We start from the raw sequence: 19,180 nt of genomic DNA on the forward strand, positions 1-19,180 counted from the left end.
AGGAAACTACTAATCTACTTTTTGTCTCTATTGCCTATTCTGGACATTTCATGTAAATGGAATCATACAATATGAGGAATTTTGTTACTGTCTTCTTTCACTTAGTGTATGTTTTCAAAATTCATCCATGTAGTAGTATGTATTAGTACCTCATTCCTTTTCCTGGCTGAATAATATTCCATTATATGGCTATACTACATGTTATTGCTTCATTCATCTGTTGAATTACATATGGTTTGTTTCCATTTTTTGGCTGTTGTAAGTAATGCCATTGTAAAAATTGATGTACAAGTTCTACTGTGAACATGTTTCAATTGTCTCAGATATATACCTAAGAGTGGAATTGTTGTCATACAGTAATTCTCTGTTTAACATTTTGAAGAACTTTAATACGTTTTTTCAAAGAGGCCACACAATTTTGCATTCCTTCCAGCACTGTATGATAGATCCAATTTCTCCATATCCTCACCAACACTTGTTACTGCTTTTTTTTTAATTTTAATTCCACATACAGTGTTATATTAGTTTCAGGTGTACAAAATAGTGATTAAACAGTTCCATATAGTGTTCATCAAGGTAAATGTAGTCAATCCCCTTCACTCATTGCCCCTCCCCCCCAATAATCATCTGCTTGTTCTCTATAGTAAGAGTCTGGGTTTCTTTTTGTTTTTTTTTTTTAAAGATTTTATTTATTTATTTATTTGAGAGAGAGAATGAGATAGAGAGAGCATGAGAGGCAGGAGGGTCAGAGGGAGCAGCAGACTCCCTGCCGAGCAGGGAGCCCGATGTGGGACTCGATCCCGGGACTCCAGGATCACGACCTGAGCCGAAGGCAGTCGCTTAACCAACTGAGCCACCCAGGCGCCCTATAGTAAGAGTCTGTTTTTTGGTTGGTCTCTTTTTTTCTTTGTTTCTTTGTTTTGTTTCCTAAACTCCACATGAGTGAAATCATATGGTAAATGTCTTTCTCTGACTGACTTATTTTGCTTAGGGTTATACTCTCTAGATCCATCCATGTTGTTGCAAATGGCAAGATTTTGTTCTTTTTTATGGCTGAATAATATTCCATTGTATATATACACCACATCTTCTTTATCCATTTATCTGTCAATGGATATTTGGGCTGCTTCCATAGTTTAGTTATTGTAAATAATACTACAATAAACATAAGGGTGTATATATTCCTCTGAATGACTGTTTTTGTATTCTTTGGGTAAATACCCAGTAGTGCATTTTCTGGATCATAGGGTAATTTCATTTTTAATTTTGAGTTTGTCAATGTTTTTTTGGTTATAGCCATCCTAGTGTGTACAAAGTGGTATCTCATTATGGTTTTGATTTGCATTTCCCTGATGACTAATGATGTTGATCATCTTTTCTTATGCTTGTTGGTCATTTGTTTCTCTTCTTTGAATAAATGTCTATTTAGATCTTTTGCCTATTTTTAAATTGGGTTATTTGTCTTTCTTAGTTGAGTTATAAGAGTCCCTTATATATTCTGAATATTAGATTCTTATCCAATATATGACTTACAAATATTTTCTCCCATTCTTGATAGTGTCCTTTGACACACAATAGTTTTCAACTTTGATGAAGTCCAATTTATCTATTTTTTTGGTTCTTTTGCTTTTGGTATCATCTTTGAAAAACGATTACCTGCCCAGATGGAGTCGATAGTGAATTCTATCACTTAAGGAAAAAATTATAGCAATTCTCTACAATCTCTTTCAAAGGACAGAAGCAGAGAGAATACTTAACTCAATCTATGAGGTCAGCACTACTCTAATACCAAAAGGAAACAAAGGTATCACAAGAAAATAAAATTACAGGCTAAAATCTCTCATGAACATAGATATAAAAATCTTCAATAAAATATTAGCAAATCAAATTCAACAATGTATAAAAAATTATATGCCACAACTAAGTGAAATTTACTCCAGGTATGCAAGGCTGATTCAACCTTTTAAAATCAATTAATGTAATCTATCATGTCAACAAGCTAAGAAGAAAAATCATATGATCATATCACAGATAACAGCATTTGACAAAATCCAACATTCATTCATGACAAAAATTCTCAGCAAACTAGGAATAAAGAGGAACACCTTCACCTTGATTAAGAAATCTACAAAACACCTAAGCTAATGTCATATTTAATGGTGAAAAACTGGAAGCTTTCCTGCTAAGATCAGGACAAGGCAAAGATGTCCCCTCTCTCACTACTCCTTTTCAACCTTGTAATGAAAGGCCTACCTAATGCAATAAGACAAGAAAAGGAAATAAAAGGCGTACAGATTAAGAAGGAAGAAATAAAACTGTCTTTGTTCGCAGATGACATGATTACTTATGTAGAAAATCAGGAAGAATTGATGAAAATAGCTTCTGGAATGAAAAGGCAATTATAGCAAAGCTACAGGATACAACGTTAATATACAAAAGTAAATCACCTTCCTATATACCAACAATGAACAAGTAGAGTTTGAAATTAAAAACATTACCATTTACATCAGCACCCCCCCAAAATGAAATAATTAGGTATAAATCCAACAAAATATGTACAAGATCTATTTGAAGAAAAGTATAAATCTCTGGTGAAAGAAATTTAAGAACTAAATAAATGGGCAGATATTAAATATTTATGGATAGGAAGACTCAATATTATCAAGATGTCAGTTCTTCACAACTTGATGCGTAGGTTCAATGCAATCCCAATAAAAATCCTAGTGAGACATTTTGAGGGTATCAACAAACTGACTGTGAAGTTTATATGGAGAGCTAAGAGACTCAGAATAGCCAATACAATATAGAAGGAGAAAAACAAAGTTAAAAGACTGACACTATCTGACATCAAGACTTGCTATAAAACTGCAGTTATCAACACAGGGTGGTATTGGCAAAATAACAAATAGATCATTGGAACGGTTCAGAGAACTCCAAATTAGACCCAAATAAATACAGTCAACTGATCTTTGATAAAAGAGCAAAGACAATACAGTGGAGCAAAATAGACTTTTCAGCAAATGGGGCTGGAACAACTGGATGTTCACATGTAAAAAAAAATCTAGACACAGACTTTATACCCTTCACAAAAATTAACTAAAAATAGATCACAGACTTAGGTATAAAATGCAAAACTATAAAAACCTTAGAAGATAACATAGGAGGGGGGTGGGGGATGGGTTAGCCCGGGGATGAGTATTAAGGAGGGCACATATTGAATGGAGCACTGGGTGTTATATGCAAACAATGAATCAGGGAACACTACATCAAAAACTAATGATGTAATGTACGGTGACTAACATAACATAATAAAATTAAAAAAAAAGAAGATAACATAGGATTAAATCTACATGACCTTCTGATGACTTTTTAGGTAGAACGTCAAAGACACAATCCATGAAAAAAAGAATTGTTAATTTGGATTTTGTCAAATTTAAAAACTTCTATGTGAAGGACACTATCAAGATAATGAGAAGTCACACATGGGAGAAAATATTTGCAAAAGGTGTATCTGAGAAAGGACTGTTATCCAAAATATACAAGTAATACAACTCAACAATAAGAAAATCAATGACCTGATTTTTTAAAAAATGGGCAAAAGATATGAACAGATACTTCACCAAAAAAGATATACCAGATGTCACATAAGTATATGGAAAGATTCCCCCCATCATATGTCAACAGGAAATTTCAAATTAAAACAATGAAATATCACTACACATCTATTAAAACAGCTGAAATCCAAAATGCTTACAGTACCAAATGTTGGTGAAGATGTAGAGCAATGGGAACTTTCATTCATTGCTGCAGAGAATGTGAAATGGTATAGTCACTTTGGAAGACTAGAGGCTTCTTAAAAACTAAACAGTCTTTTTTTTTTTTTTTTAAGATTTTATTATTTATTTGACAGAGAGAGAGAGAAAGCACACACAAGCAGGGGGAGCAGCAGAGGGAGAGGGAGAAGCAGGTTCTCTGGTGAGAAGGGAGCCTGATATGGGGCTTGATCCCAGGACCCTGGGATCAGACCTGAGCCCAAGGCAGATGCTTAACTGACTGAGCGACCCAGGTGCCCCATAGTCTTTTTTTTTTTTTTTTTTTAGATTTACTTATTTATTTGAGAGAGAAAGAGAAAGAGAGAGCATGCATGAGCAGGGGGAGGGGCAGAGGGAGAGGGAGAAAATCTCAAGCAGAGTCCCCACTGATTGCAGAGCCCAATGCCAGGCTCCATCCCAGGCCTTTGAGATCATGACCTGAACTGAGGGGCACCTGGGTGGCTCAGTTGTTAGGCATCTGCCTTTGGCTCAGGTCATGATCCCAGGGTCCTGGGATTGAGCCCCGCATCAGGATCCCTGCTCAGCGGGAGGCCTGCTTCTCCCTCTCCTACTCCCCCTGCTTGTGTTCCTGCTCTTGCTCTCTCTCTCTGTCAAATAAATAAAATCTTAAAAAAAAAAAAATGACCTGAACTGAAACCAAGCGTCGGCCACTTAACCAACTGAGCCACCCGGGTGTCCCCAAAACATAGTCTTAACATACAATCTAGCAATCATGCTCTTTGGTATTTATCCAAAGGAGTTGAAAACCTATGTTGGAGTGCCTGGCTGGCTCAGTCGCTTAAGCATTTGCCTCCTGATTTTAGCTCAGATCATGATTTCAGGGTCATGGGATCAAGCCCTGCATTGGGCTCCCTGCTCAGTGCGGAGTCTGCTTGGGATTCTCTCTCTCCCTCTCCCTCTGCCCCTCCCTACCCCACTTTTTCTCTTTCTCTAAAATACATAAATCTTAAAAAAAAAAAAAAAAAACTATGTTCACACAAAAATTTGCATTCAAATGTTTATATCAGCTTTATTCATAATTGCCAAAATTTGGAAGCAACCAAGATTTCCTTTAGTAGCTGAATAGAAAAATAAACGGTGGTATATCAAGAAAATGGAATATTATTCAGTGCTAAAAAGAAATGAGTAATCAATCCATGTGAAAAGATATAGAGGAACATTTGATTCATATTAGTAAGTAGAAGAAGTTAATCTGAAATGGCTACCTACTACATGATTTCAACTATAGTACATTCTGGAAAAGGCAAAAGAGACAGTAAAAAGAGGAGTGAGTGGTACCATGGGTTAGAGGGGGAAGAAGGGATGAATAGGCAGAGCACAGAACATTTTTAGGGCAGTGAAGCTATTCTGTATGATATTATAATGGAAGCTACATGTCATTATACATTTGTCAAAAGTCATAGAATATACAATAATGGAGTGAACCTTAATGTAAATATAGACTTTGGGTGATAATGATTATATTAACTCTCCATTCCCTAGGATTTGTTGATGTTACCGAATATTGTAGTTGTTACTGTTTGTTTAGTGACGTAATCTCTACTCCCAACATGAAGCTCAAACCCACAACCCTGAGATCACAAGTTGCATGCTTTACCGACTGAGCTAGCCAGGCACCCCTGTTTAGTGACTTTCCTTGAACTAATTCTGCAGTCTGTTCTTTGTGGTATGTAGCCCCTCAAGTATCTGTTATAGTAGATCAGCTAATGATTGATTGGAGATTTCCTTAAATAGCTGGAACCAAAAAATGTCCCAGTCTTTGCAGAGAGCCTATGTATGTTGTGGCATGCTTTCAGCATTCACCAGTCACTTTACAACTCTGCCTTATTCCTTCACTTCCTTCTTTCTAAGAGCCTCAAAGTCAGCAGGGGGTGAGAATGTAGGGCTTGTTTGGGTCTTTCCTGAGCATGCACACCACGCTGAGCATGCATTTGGCCTTCTAGATTCTTAGCAGCTTTGTAAGTCCTTCCAAGACACTCATAGCTCAGCCTTTCTGATTAGTCTATTGTTTACCCCAGCTATTATCTATCATAGCAGGCACAGCAACCCAAGACATTATACTATAAATGTTTTCAACAAGTGCCTGTGGGAAGGAGCTTTAGCACTAGGCTAGTTTGGAGTTAGGTAAAATAAAGACAAGCCTTTGAGCCAATATTCCAGGGAGCCACCAGACATGGTTAGAACAAATATAGCTGACTCTTGAACGACATGGGGGCTAGGGTGGTGAACTCCCTCATTATCCCCCTGTGCAGTCAAAAATCCAGTTATAAATTTTGATTCCCCAAAAACTTAACTACTAATAGCCTACTGTTGACCAGAAGCCTCACCAGTAACATAAACAATCAACCCATACTTTGTATATATTATATACTATATTCTTACATCAAAGTAAGCAAGAGAAAAGAAAATATTAAGACAATCATAATGAAAATACATTTATAGTACTGTATTTATTGAAAAAAATCTGTATGTAAGTGGACCTATGCAGTTCAAACCCATACTATTCAAGGGTCAACTGCCATTAATTATAATTCTTTGCTTATGAAGTATGATTTGCTCCCTCTGGTACCAGGAATGCAGGCTGTTATTTTCACAGGTACCACTGATCTGAGGAGCAGGGGATGGAGGTGGCATAGGTTAAAACACCATACATTTTTACTGTTCATATTAAAAATCAGCCCTTTTTCCCCGAATAAGTATATGACAGTTTGCTATAGGCCTTTGGCTAATTTTCAAAGTCACAAAAAAGTTGATTCTGATAATTTTTCATTTTTTTCATTTTCCCATTTTTTATTTGCTTTTATGGGGGGTTGGAATTTGGAGTATGTTACTCTGCTATTTTCACTGATATCACCTCAGGTCGTTCTTAACACTGATAATAGATAGTCTAGGACTAAAAACACTGTAGGTACATCTTTTAGATCTGTGTTGAAACAGAAATGATCAGGAAGTTCTGAATTTTGTGTCCAGAAGTCAGTTCTTTACAGAAATTCTATCTTTTGACATCTTGAAAAATCCAAGTTTATGATGGTTGCGCAGCTAAGTAGATGCCCAAAATTAGGTTGTGCACCTGCTCTAGGCAAGGTCAGACCTGGATAAGTTTTACCTCTAATATAATCCTCAACTTTTCAGATTCTTAAATTCTAAATTGTTAACTCAAATTCTCAGAAATGATTCACACTAACCCAGCTCACTAAAAAACTAGTTTATAAATCATAATACCAACTAGTTATTTCATAATGCAAGCTGTTTCTGGCAAGATAACCAACATCAGCCCATTTTTGGGGGTCACTGTTTCCCAGTTTGTTAGTGCCCTTGGAAGAGACCAATACAAGAACTGCTGGTGAGCATAGTGCAGAATAATGTAGTTGGGTGTTCTTGTAAAATATTTCTTCTAGCCAGGTATCAGAGAGAACTTCCATTCCTAATTCTAATCCTCATTTGTGAAATGTCAATTACAGTGCCTGCCTAAAAGTATTTGTGTTAGGATTAAATGAAATTACATACATCCATTACCTTGATATCATTACAAAAGACAAAAAGCAATACAATTTCGGCTTAGACAAAAAGAAAAGCTTCACGATTCACAGAATCCAAGGAATGGCTGAACAACCAAACCATTGGAAGAGCAGAAATGCCATAATTTCCTTTCTGTCCTTGTTTGACTTTTCTCTGTGTGTCAGCTCTGTTCCCTACCACTGCAGCCTGGTTTTCTCCATATGTTAAGGAATGTGGTCACTGATAACTCCCATGCACTACATTTTACAATTTGGTTACTGGAGTGCTCGCTTCAGCAGCACATATATAATTTGGCTACTGTGGTCTTTTTTTTTTTATCCTCCTCTCTCTCAATTCCTATTAGAAAATAGAAGGGCTCTGTTATGTACTCAACCCTGAAGAAATCAATTATGGCCAAAAAACTGGGAACATATAAGAATATGGGAATTTTCCCACAAAAGCCATGGAGGGTAAGCTGACAGATGAATAGTGTGGCAAATTGTATTATTGACTTATTTGTTCTTCCCTTTCCATGTACATGTGACTTGAAGTGTCCCTTTCCTTGTGAAGACTATACATATACATCCTGCCCATTAAGGCTGAGCTTAGTCATTTAGCATGCTTTAGCCAATGGAGTGAAAGGCCATGACATACAACACCCTTGGTAGAAGCTTTAAGAGGCATCATGCCTGGCTGGCTTAGTTGGAAAGGCATTCGACTCTTGACCTTGGGGTTGTGAGTCTGAGCCCCACCTTGGTTGTAGAGATTACTTAAATAAATAAATAAATAAAGTTTTTTAAAAAAGCATCATGATTTTTCTAACAGGTTTCCCCCAACCCCACCATGAGAATGGCAGGTCTCACATTAGGACCTGCTTCTTCAACCTGGAATCCAGGATGAGATAAGACATGGTGCACTGTAGACAACTTGCCAAAGCCTGAAGCACCATTGTAGGCAACTTATAGTCTGTATGTAATATAAGCAAGAAAGTATTTTGTTTTGTAAGCCAGTGAACTCTCAGTTATGTAGCATAACCCAGTGAAAGTTGACAAGTATAAGCAGTTCCCAGAAAAAGAGAGGAAGATGCTGGCCAGTGAAATATTAAATTATTTAAACATTAAGTTACTGAATGCATTCACTGTAGACTTCCCTGGAGAAATGCCAATAAATTCCAACTTTCCAACTCTCACTTTTAATAAGTCACAAAAAAATCCTCATAAAGATGAGTTATAATACAGCTTCTTCCTACTATCTGAAGGTAGAACGTTCCTATGAAATCTCTGCAAGCTGAAGTGGCATAAATGAAGAGTATCCCCCACTTTCCAAAAGTTTGCATGCCATCACTTTACTTTTACCAAAGCCCCTACATTAATACTTGTTTTCACTAACCAAAAGAAATCGGAAGATGACTTTATACCTGTATATTGAGAAAAATATAACATTTATATTCCTTATATTTATCTATTCTATATGCTCTTACCCTGATTGGATTTGGGAGAGACCCTGGTCCTACTGGCAACTCATCTATAAACCATTCCTTAGAATAGCACATTTTTACAAAATGATCCATCTTACCCAGGATTTTACTTTCCTCCACTACTAATTTCAGAGGATTCTCCCAGAGGCTTTGCTGTTCTCTCTTCATTCTACAATTTGGCTTCAGCATTTCTACCCTCTGCACACTTTCTATGGAAGATAATAACCACTTATACAACTTCAACCTACCATATAATTAAAACCTCCAAATGTATTTCTAGACCAAATCTTGCTTGTGAGCTCTAGACACACTTTCTTACCTTCTTACTGGACATCTTCACTTGATATCCCATTGATATCTCAAACATGGCCATTTAACTCATCGTCTTTCTCTTCAAATCTTTGTTGTTGTTGTTGCTGTTGCCTGAATTGTCTACCCTGTTTAGCAGCACCACCATGTCCCTAGTTGCTCATGCTAATAGTTTTGGCGTCACCTTAACTTTCTCCCCTTTCCTTATGTCCTTGGTATTTCTATAATGTAATTGTTTCAAGTCCTATAGATTCTGTTCTCTACACATCTTCCAAGTCTTCCTTTCTCTGATCTTCCTGCTACTGCCTTTAGTTTAGTTCACCACACATTTCATTACTTTTTAAGTTCCAGTCACTATTCTGAATGCTGGAGATAAGGAATAAATAAAGTACTTCCTAAGGCCTAGAACTCACTTTTTAGTCAGGAAGACAAACATATCATTTCACTTACATAATTGGGTAGATGTTAAGATAGAGCTATAGACAGGGGACTATGAGAAATCAAAGAGAGAATGCTCCTCCTAAACTAGCAATTTCTGGAAGGAAGAATCTTGAACTGAGTAAGGGTGATACGGAGTAACAGAGCAAACTAAGATGGAAAACATTATATGGAGAAAGAACTGCCTTAGCAAAGGTGTGAATGGTGGTAGTGAAGTAGGAAATGTTAAAGATTAAGGCTAGAAAGGTTAAGTGGAAACCAAATCATGTAGCTGGACTTAATTAAGGAGTCTGGACTTAATTAAGGAATCTGGACTTAATCTTGTAAGATTGCAGTTTCAAACTGGGATAAACAAAGCCCCTCCTCATTTGGTGAATGGTGGGGGAAAGGGGACAGAAGGCCAACTGTGCTTTATGGCTTTGGTTCTGATACCTACTTCAATCAGAGCAGCTCAGCCAACTTTCACACCATCGCTTGCAAATATTTCCCTTAACTAAAGAGGTTGGGTGCTTATCAAAACCATATAAATAAAGAGCTTAGAGAAGATACCTTTGGCTTGGAAAGCATGAGGACTGAACAGTTTAAGAACTCTGCTCTGAAGACAAAGCACAGGATGAGACATTATTATTATTTCTGCATGGTTTTATGGCTTTTTCATGGTTCACATCCAATCAGTACTCTGCACAAAAAATAGGTCATAGGAATCTATTGTGAACACTTGCTTTCCATCAAGTTCAAAGAACCTTCAGAGGGCTTGTTATCACAGCTTAAGATTTATCCTTTAAGGTCTATTTTACCATGAAAAACACTGTTTTTGTTCCCTTTCCTTACCTCAACTGTGGGAGAAAACCAAATTAAGCACTTATTGTTTGGCTCTGAGACAGATGTCAGTTTATTTGGGAGGCAGTAGGCGGAGGAGGAATGACTTGTCTTCTTACCCCCATTAAAGTACTCTAGATCCAAGCACTGTGTTAAGACTTACATGACTGGCCAAAGAGAGTCACTGGCTCCTCTTGGGTGGAAGACTGGATCTTCTGCGAACAGTTAGAGTTGTCCTCCAGGGAAAGCTGGAGTAGTAACAGCAACAATTAATATTTAATTGAGGGCTTCATATGTTTCAGGCACTTTAAGTGCGTTAACTCATTTAATCCTTACAACAAAGCTAAGATACAGGTACTGTGTGATCCTCATTTTGTGGATGAGGAAATTCATGTACAGAATTTAAAGAATTTAAAACATTCAAGATACCTAGATGGAAGAGGCAGGGCTAGAATTTAAATTCAGACTGTCTGGCTCCAGTATTTGATCTCACAATCACTGAGCTATAGTATGTTTTTAAGTGGGTCTTAAGGCGAGTCCTTTAAGGCAGAGGATGTAAAAGGCCAATCCCAAAAAGCCTAGCCTATGACCAGGGCTTAGTTTTTTTTTTTTAGAAATTTTATTTATTTATTTGGCAGAGAGACACAGCGAGAGAGGGAATACAAGCAGGGGGAGCGGGAGTGGGAGAGGCTGGCTTCCCGCCGAGTCGGGAGCCCGATGCGGGGCTCGATGCGGGGCTCGATGCGGGGCTCGATCCCAGGCTCAAGCCTCGGCTCGATCCCAGGACCCTGGGATCACGAACTGAGCTGAAGGCAGACGCTTGACGACTGAGCCACCCAGGCGCCCCAGGGCTTAGATTTTTTTAAGTCAATTTGTCTCACCTCTACCTTTTGAAAGGAAAGCCTGTACCTTGATGGTCCAGTTCCTCCAAGGTTGCTACAAAAGAAATTGGGGCAGTGTCCTTATCAGTTCATTTACATCTAAGGGTCAATCTTAAGTGGCTCAACTATTTTATTTTGCCCAGGGTGGGCAATATAAGTAAACATTCTTATGGCTTTTTGTCTCTAAGGACACCAGATGATCTTCAGTTCATTTACTCAAATAATACATTCTAAACCAAACCACTTCTGTGTGTAAACGTACACATTCAACATGACCCTTTCCTAAGGAAAGACGACTATATTTTTGATTAGGATTTAGGAAATTTTTGACACAAACAACTAAGAAAAAAAGTTTGTAAAATACAGCTACAGGTTTTGGGGAGCCACTGAATGGGAAATTGGCATTTTAGGATCATCCTAGCTACAGCATAAAAGATGAATATAAGGAGTGTGTAACTGAAGGCTGGATGATGAAAAGGTCATTAAAACAGACAAGGTGAAAGATTAAAAGAACATGAACACAGACAATGGTAATAAGCAGAGAAGAGAAGGCAGATTAAAAAAAATTAGTGAGTAAAACGAGGTAAAACTTGGTAAATACTGATGGTTGTTTTCCTTTTGTCCTACTGAACCATTTTCTACCTTTCTTTGCTCTATTCTGTGCTTTGGAGGGTGTGACTCTACAGGTACTATCACCCAAGTTCCCTTACTGGCTGGCATCTTATTGAGGGCTGGAAGGCAGTGGGAGGCAAGGACAGCAGGAGAAAAAGGTCAGGGAATTCCCCTCTACTTGCAGTACACCTCCATTCCAGTGGCCCCTCTTCCAGAGCTACAGCCCTTTCTGGGTCCCAGTAACACAGTCCTCTTATTTTGCTTCCTCGGGACAGGGGGTGGTAATAGCTTCCAGCTATTGCTCTTCTGTGGGTACCTCACAAGCTGCGTTTAGTCCCTTAACTTCTTCCACCTCAATAAAATGTCCTTTGGTTAAGCTCTCTAGAATTAAGCCCTTTGAATCTTTTTCCTGCAGAGACCTGACTAGTCACGATTGATGGGGAATAAGGAGAAAAGTACAGAGAACTGAGGTGACGCTGGGGTTTAGATTCTTTGCTCTCTAATGGATTTTAGCATTTTCCTGAATGCTCTGTGAGGACATGCTCTGTTCAGACTACTTGGAGTCTGTCCCAGCACCAACACCTTGGTAGGCATCTCTAGCAGGGGCTTCAGGCAGGTTCTCCAGAACCAAGCATGGTGCCTGGTGCACAGTGGCACTCAATAAGTGAATCTTCTCTTATCTTGTCTCTGAAACTCTGAAACTCTTGTCACATTATTACAGGTCCTTGTGCACACAGATCCTGAATTTAGCACTGATCTAGTTATTATTAGAGTTTTATATTTAACTTTGAATTCTAGATTTTGAAATGTACACAGGACAATAGAAAGGGGCTATTATAAAACAACAACTAAATAATCCTAACTGTAGTAAAATAAAAAAGATTGAAGACACTGGGAAAATTAAGCATGGGGAATGTATATCAATGCAAATTTCAGTGCCCAAGCAGTTGGTCCTGGTGGTAGTGTTTTGTTGATCCAGTTATATATTTTTTTTCTCCAACAAGTAATTCAATATGATGAACATTCTATTCTTCATCACATAGCAATCACTTCAAAAGAATTTAGAGAATCTTCACAATTCTTGTTAAGCCATAAACAAATTATATTTCTACTCCCTACATTCCCTTACACTTTATACTACAATACCTTAAATACTTCAAATATATCAGATATAATAGAAGCCTGTACCATACTCCCCACCCCTATCATGCACTTTAGACTCAACTCAGAGAGCTTTTTAAAAGTAGTCATGTCCAGGGGTGCCTGGGTGGCTCAGTTGGTTGAGCACCTGCCTTTGGCTCAGGTCATGATCCCGGGGTCCAAGGATCGAGCCCCACATCGGGCTTCCTGCTCTGCGGGGAGCCTACTTCTCCCTCTCCCTCTGCCTGACACTCCCCCTGCTTGTGGTGCTCTCTCTCTCTCTCTCTCAAGTAAATAAATAAAATCTTAAAAAAAAAGTACTCATATCCAGACCCTCCCTCTGCCGCCCCAAGCCAATTGAATCGGTATCTCCAGGTCCAAGGACTAGACATTGATACTGTTTAAGAGCTCCCCAGATGATCCTAAAATGCAGAGAGTTCAAAACAAGCCTCCAAACCACAAAAGAAAACAAACTAAATGACCCCAAAAGGTATGAATCTCCACAGAAAGTATAAACACAAGATACTTGTACCCAGCAAGCTATTTATCACTTGTTAATGAACTTCCTGTGAGCCTTTTTTTTCCCACTGTTAACCTTCAACTTTTGCACATTGGAAAGTTGACTGAGAGCCTTTCAGTTGGTTTTGCTTCCTAGTTCGGCATGTGTGGTTTGTTGACAAGCCGCCCAGAACGTGGTAAAAGACAACCTCAATTAAACCTGCCTCTGAGTCAGCAGTGGTTTTCTAATTAGTCGGGTTTTTCTTGGAACCCTAAAAGATGGTGAACTCGAACCCATAAGTGAAGGAATCAAATAGACTCTCAAAGGTAATTAAAGATTATAGTTTTGATTGTGAGGTGGAAGTGGGAAGAAGGCAATTGTGAACAAAGGAGCAATACCTTCAATATTTTTTTTTTAAAGAAAACTTTGATTTTTTTAAACTAAATATGAAATCCACATTTTACATTTGTTTTGCAACATGCTTTTGGGTTCTTTGTAATGGAATATAGCACTCTTTAAAAAAGGACTGAAAAGGATTAGACTAGTTGGACTAGAACGCACTTTTTTTTTTTAATTAAAGTTCAGAGGCCTTTTCGTGTTCTACTACATCCTACAGGGACTAGCATTTTAGTCTTGATAGGGAAATATATAGTTATATCTTAAATTGTTTAGTACAAAAAGTAGCAAATTCAGATGGGGAGAGAAATAAGGACCTCAGTGATTGGGAAAATCTACAAAACCCGGTAGTGGGGAATGTACTTTCCATTAAAATTAAAAAAAATTTTTTTTTGAGTCCTTACTTTGAGCTAGACTCTGCTAGGGGCAAAGGTTACAAAATTGGTTAACAATAGTTACTGCCTTTGAGGAACTTTCGGACTAGGAGAGCAGGTTACAATCTAGTGACCCGGACTCCAAAGAATTGATTAGGATTTACTTTGGTAGGTGCTCAAAGGAAGGGTGGTTCAGATAATCAGATCAATAGAGAAGGCAGAGACTTGGAGGAGCCCCCAACGTTTGTTAGTTTCATATGCAAATGCTCTATTTGCTGTTTTTTGTTAAGTAAATTACTCACCACTGACATGTTTGAAAACGGGGACAAAAATGACTGCTTTCATGCGTAATTCCTACCTTGCCCCCTCTTAAAAGTTTTGAATCCATCTCTTAGGGGCCACACTTGAAGGTAGAAAAACGTTTTCTATATATTAATATAATCACTATATAGCGGTGATACATGGGACAGTGAAATAAACCCTAAGTCGTTTTAAAATAAGTGAGGGAACTTGGGTTTGAGCCACGCCTCTGCCATTAACCGGTTGTGTGATATTGGGCAAGTAACTTCTCAGGGTGTCCTCTTTTCCATCTTTAAGATTGTGATTTAAAAAGGCCCACCTCGCGGGGTTTTGTGAGGGTGATTTAAAATAATGCCTGTGAAAGCATTTGCTCTACCACACCTAAGGTACGTTTGTTATCTCGGGGTTCTTTCCAGTCTCGCCATTTTGATATCTGATGAATCAGGATCCAGAGGTCTTAAGTACCACAAACGCCCGCCCTTCTCTCCTCATAGCCATCCAGGTCCCTCAAGGTCGGGTGCAGCTTCGAGCCGACTGGGTCTGCGTTGTGAGGTCTAGCAGTCGAAGTCACATGGTCCTGACCACCAGGAAAGAGAAAGAAAAGTTCGGTTTCAGCACGGGGGAGCGGGGAGAGAGGGAGGAGACTGGGAGAGGAAAGCGACAGTAAAAGAGACCATCAGAGACCGTACCCTTCCGCACGCGCATTGTCCGCCCTGCGCCTGCTTTCCTACGGGAGGGGGCGGACCGCGACGTGCCCACGTCGGGCGCACTGACGTTCGCTTGGCGTGCGCCGCCGGCCAGGGCCGGTAGTTGCGGAGTTCGGAGTCGGTGTCTGTGGAGCCCGACTGGCGGGGAGGAGGCGGGGCTTCTGTCTGGCGGAGGTGGACGCGCACACACGCCGCAGAGGGATAACTTTCCTGTACCGGCTCTCGTGCTCTAAGTCACTTGGAAGTGTGGCCATCGGGACAGTTTTGTCGTTCCGTTTAGAAAACGTCTTTTCTTTGGTTATACAAGGGCAGGTTTCAGGGCGGTGGTTCTGTCATGCCGAACTCGCGGCCCAGGCCCCGTCGGGGTGCCCGGAGTGGCGCCGGGGCAGCCGGGCGGGAAGAGCTCGTGTCGCGGTCTTTGCAGAGCGCAGAGCACTGCCTGGGCGCCCAGGACTTCGGCACGGCCTATGCCCACTACCTCCTCGTACTCAGCCTGGCACCGGAGCTGAAAGACGACGTGAAGGTGAGGAGGAGGTCCCTTCTTTCACTTGCTAGCAGATCTTCTGTTCTTCACGTAAAATAAACAAATTGGGGGAGGTGGGTGGCTGAGATGGGTGGCAAGTTGGTTGCTATTAATATTTACTGCTCATCCTTGACTTCTCTTTTGTTCACACCCACAGTCAGCCTATCAGAAAATCCTGTCGGCTCCATCTTTGAGATATATCCAGAATCTTACCACTTCTCACCACCTTCTCCTTTACTGCCCTGGTTAAAGCCTCAATCATCTGTTGGCTGTTGCAGTAGGCTCATAACTGGCTTTCCCTTGTAGCCTGTCTCAACACAACCTGCGTGAGCATTTCGTAACAAGTCAAACGATGTGACGTCTCTTTTTCAAAACTTCCATTTTACTATAAACGCTGTATTGCAAACGAGGCCGCCGGTGATCCTCTCCCTCCTCTCATATCTAATTCTAGCATGTCCCTGCCTCAGGACCTTTGCCCTTGTCCCAACTGTAGGCAGAAGGAACGTTGTGCGTATCTGCAGTTGAATAAAGTTTGGAAGTAGCCTAATGATTTGATGATGCATTCTTTAAGCTTCAACTACTGGATTGTGATGGCTATTCTGTTTAAATGCTATAAATTTTTTCAAGTTATTTCAGAATCTAAATTTAATAAAATGATTTCACTTAATTTTGCATTCAGTGTTCAGCCTCAGGCTACTTGCTTTATTTCACCCAGCGTTTCTCAACGTTAGCGTTACTGACTTTTTGGATGGGATGATTCTTTGTTTTGGAGAGCTGTCCTGTGCATTGTAGAATGTTTAGCAGCATTGTTGATCTCCTCTACCTGCTAGATGTCAGTAACATCTAGATGTTTGTGGTTAACGTAAATTTAGTGTAAATTTCAGGAGCAGCTGGCCCCAAGGAGGGGAAGGTGCTATATTAAGATACAGTTTGCTCTTATAGGTAGGCAGCAGAATAATGGATCAACCCAAGTGTGGTTTCTTTATTTCATAGTTCCTTAGTTCCTCCTTTGTAAAACAGTGACAGTACCTTTTTTATACATGTTTAGTGTACATCAAAAGTATATCTAAAGCTTGTATTTGAATACCTTGTGTTCAGTAGGGTTCAGAAACTACTTCTGTTTCCTGCAGACCAGAGTCCGTATTTCTTTGTGTGGGCCTTAGCAAAAGATCTTTTTAGTCTTATTTCCTACTACTCACTCTATTCCCCATGCCCACACTTCAACCACACCAAGATAGTTACCTATAGATTCCCTGACCCAGTTCATGTCATCTGTGCTTTTTTCCCCCTGATACTGTAGAATCTTCTCCCATATCCTTTTCTCTCTAGTAACCGCCATCAAAATTCAGTTACAGTCTGAAGTACAATTTTTATACTCTTCTGTGTAAATCTGTGAAGATGATATAAAATGTGTTCACCATAAAACTGGAATGACTAAAGCCGTCCTTCTTTCTACGGTGTTGTGGTGTGGAGAATGGCTGGAGGGAGGTGAGATTGGAGCTAGGGAATGCTGTTACTGTCGTCCAGCAAGTATTAGGAGGGCCAGACTACATTGTAACAGTGGGGATGAAGAGACCGTGACAGATTTAAAGATGTTGAGATAGAATTGGCTGGGTTTAAAACTAATTGCATTGGAGTTAAAGTAGCGTTATAAAATGACTTAGTGGTTTGAGGTTGGGTGGTACCTTAACCTTATATCCTGTGTGAGAGGAATGTAGTAGGTTCACTTTAGAGCATTTTGAATTTTTTCAAAATTGTATGTTAAATTTCTCCCAACAAGTCTTCTGTGAGGATAGGAACAGGATTTATGTTGTTCATTGCTGTGTTTTAGCTCCAGTTCTTTGCACACTGATTGTTCAGGAAATACTTGAATTGAGCTGAATTTGAGATGGATGAAGGTACAGTTTCTTGTTAAGATGACTGATAGCAAGTTGTGTCTGTGAGTCAGGTTCAGAAGAGGAGAGGGTATTGATTGGAGATGTAGATGTAGCATCATCCATCAATGCATGGGTGATAGTTAATGCACCGGAGATGGATGGGAAAGGAGAAGGCGGCCAAAAACAACTCCTAAAGCATAGGAGCCCACAAAAGAGAGGATAGGTAGAGAATCTGATGTGGTAGCTAAGAATGGAGAGAGTTTACTTCTGCATGTTATTGCCACACAGGTGGTAAAATTCATTTATGCATTTGTTTATTAAGCAAACTGTCTACTAAAGCTAAATAAAATTTAAGTTAATCAGTTAATAATTGTTAAGTTCTATTCTCTGTGGAATCATCAAACATTGTTGTATGTTCTTTATGTTATTGACTAAATTACTGTTTTCTTTTTCACGTAGGAAACTTTTCAGTATACACTGTTCAGATGGGCTGAAGAGCTTGATGCTCTTAGTCGAACACAAGACTTACTTGGTTGTTATGAGCAAGCTTTGGAACTGTTTCCTGATGATGAAGTGATTTGCAATAGTATGGGGGAGCATCTCTTCAGGTTTGTAGTGATTTTCAGTATTGTTAAGAATTATTCTGTATCAGTCTTGATCAGGGATAAATCACACAGTAGTTTGAAAAGGAAAGTTTAATATAAAGAATTATTAACTGTGACCGGGGATCAGAAGAATATAAGAATAGCAAATACAGTATGTAATAACAGATTAATTTTAGTATTATATTGTATACCACAAAGTATCTAAGGAAGAGTTCCCCTCACTGGGCTAAAACTGAGACCTTGTTGGACAGGACATAGGTGTGGATTGCAGGATGGCAGTGAAGTAAGTCACTGTGGTACCTTGCCAGGGAACTTGTGAATCTGGTCTCTGGATCTGGCTGGAAACTTGCCATTGGAAATTCTGTCCATTCTCCATAGAAACTGTATAATTAGGAAAACATGAAAACTCCAAATTTTTGTTGTAGATTTGTTTTAATAAATTTAGTTTCACTTCTTTGTACAAAATAGAAGGAGACTTCTTGTTTAAGAAACACCATGATAATGTCCTATTCTATATAGTGAGATCATTTTACATGTTCCAGCTGTTGTCCTCTAGTATTATTGCTTTGTTCATCTAGTCATGTTAAGTTTTATTCAATGAAAAGTTCTATATAAGAAGTACCTTTATCAAAATGAGTTAGGCTCAGTGATGTAGCTGTATACAGTTTAGTAGTCTTAATCAACATGGCTTGGGGGAATGAAATAAGTACTCCTTTAAGAGACAAATATTTGATAGTTTCTAATTGTGGAGTATGATAATAACCAGGAGAATGAGGCAGATTGTCAACTGAGGCTTGTTTGCTCACACTAACAGCTAACCTGATCCTGGTACACAGATTCCATCTCTACTAATTAGCAATTACTTGCCCTTTAAATGAAATTTAATTTAAAA

The 19,180-nt window shown here is 39.1% G+C and overlaps 2 protein-coding genes across 2 annotated transcripts in view; one reads left to right on the forward strand and one right to left on the reverse strand.

The window, feature by feature from the left end:
* Positions 1 to 14,971, reverse strand: part of ARHGAP10 (Rho GTPase activating protein 10) — a 358,624-nt gene extending 343,653 nt beyond the window's left edge. Inside the window, exons 1-2 of the mRNA XM_021698767.1 lie at positions 14,958 to 14,971; positions 10,538 to 10,622 (exon numbers count right to left, since the gene is read on the reverse strand). The gene's annotated coding sequence lies outside the window, so the exon portion shown is untranslated. The remainder of the gene's footprint in view (positions 1 to 10,537; positions 10,623 to 14,957) is intronic.
* Positions 14,972 to 15,382: 411 nt separating this feature from the next.
* Positions 15,383 to 19,180, forward strand: part of PRMT9 (protein arginine methyltransferase 9) — a 37,423-nt gene continuing 33,625 nt past the window's right edge. The window contains exons 1-2 of the mRNA XM_021698769.2: positions 15,383 to 15,806; positions 18,143 to 18,291. Coding sequence (XP_021554444.1) covers positions 15,618 to 15,806; positions 18,143 to 18,291 — 338 coding nt within the window. The 5' untranslated portion in view covers positions 15,383 to 15,617. The remainder of the gene's footprint in view (positions 15,807 to 18,142; positions 18,292 to 19,180) is intronic.

Source organism: Neomonachus schauinslandi, chromosome 2, assembly GCF_002201575.2.
Source record: "Neomonachus schauinslandi chromosome 2, ASM220157v2, whole genome shotgun sequence".
NCBI classification, from domain to species: domain Eukaryota; kingdom Metazoa; phylum Chordata; class Mammalia; order Carnivora; family Phocidae; genus Neomonachus; species Neomonachus schauinslandi.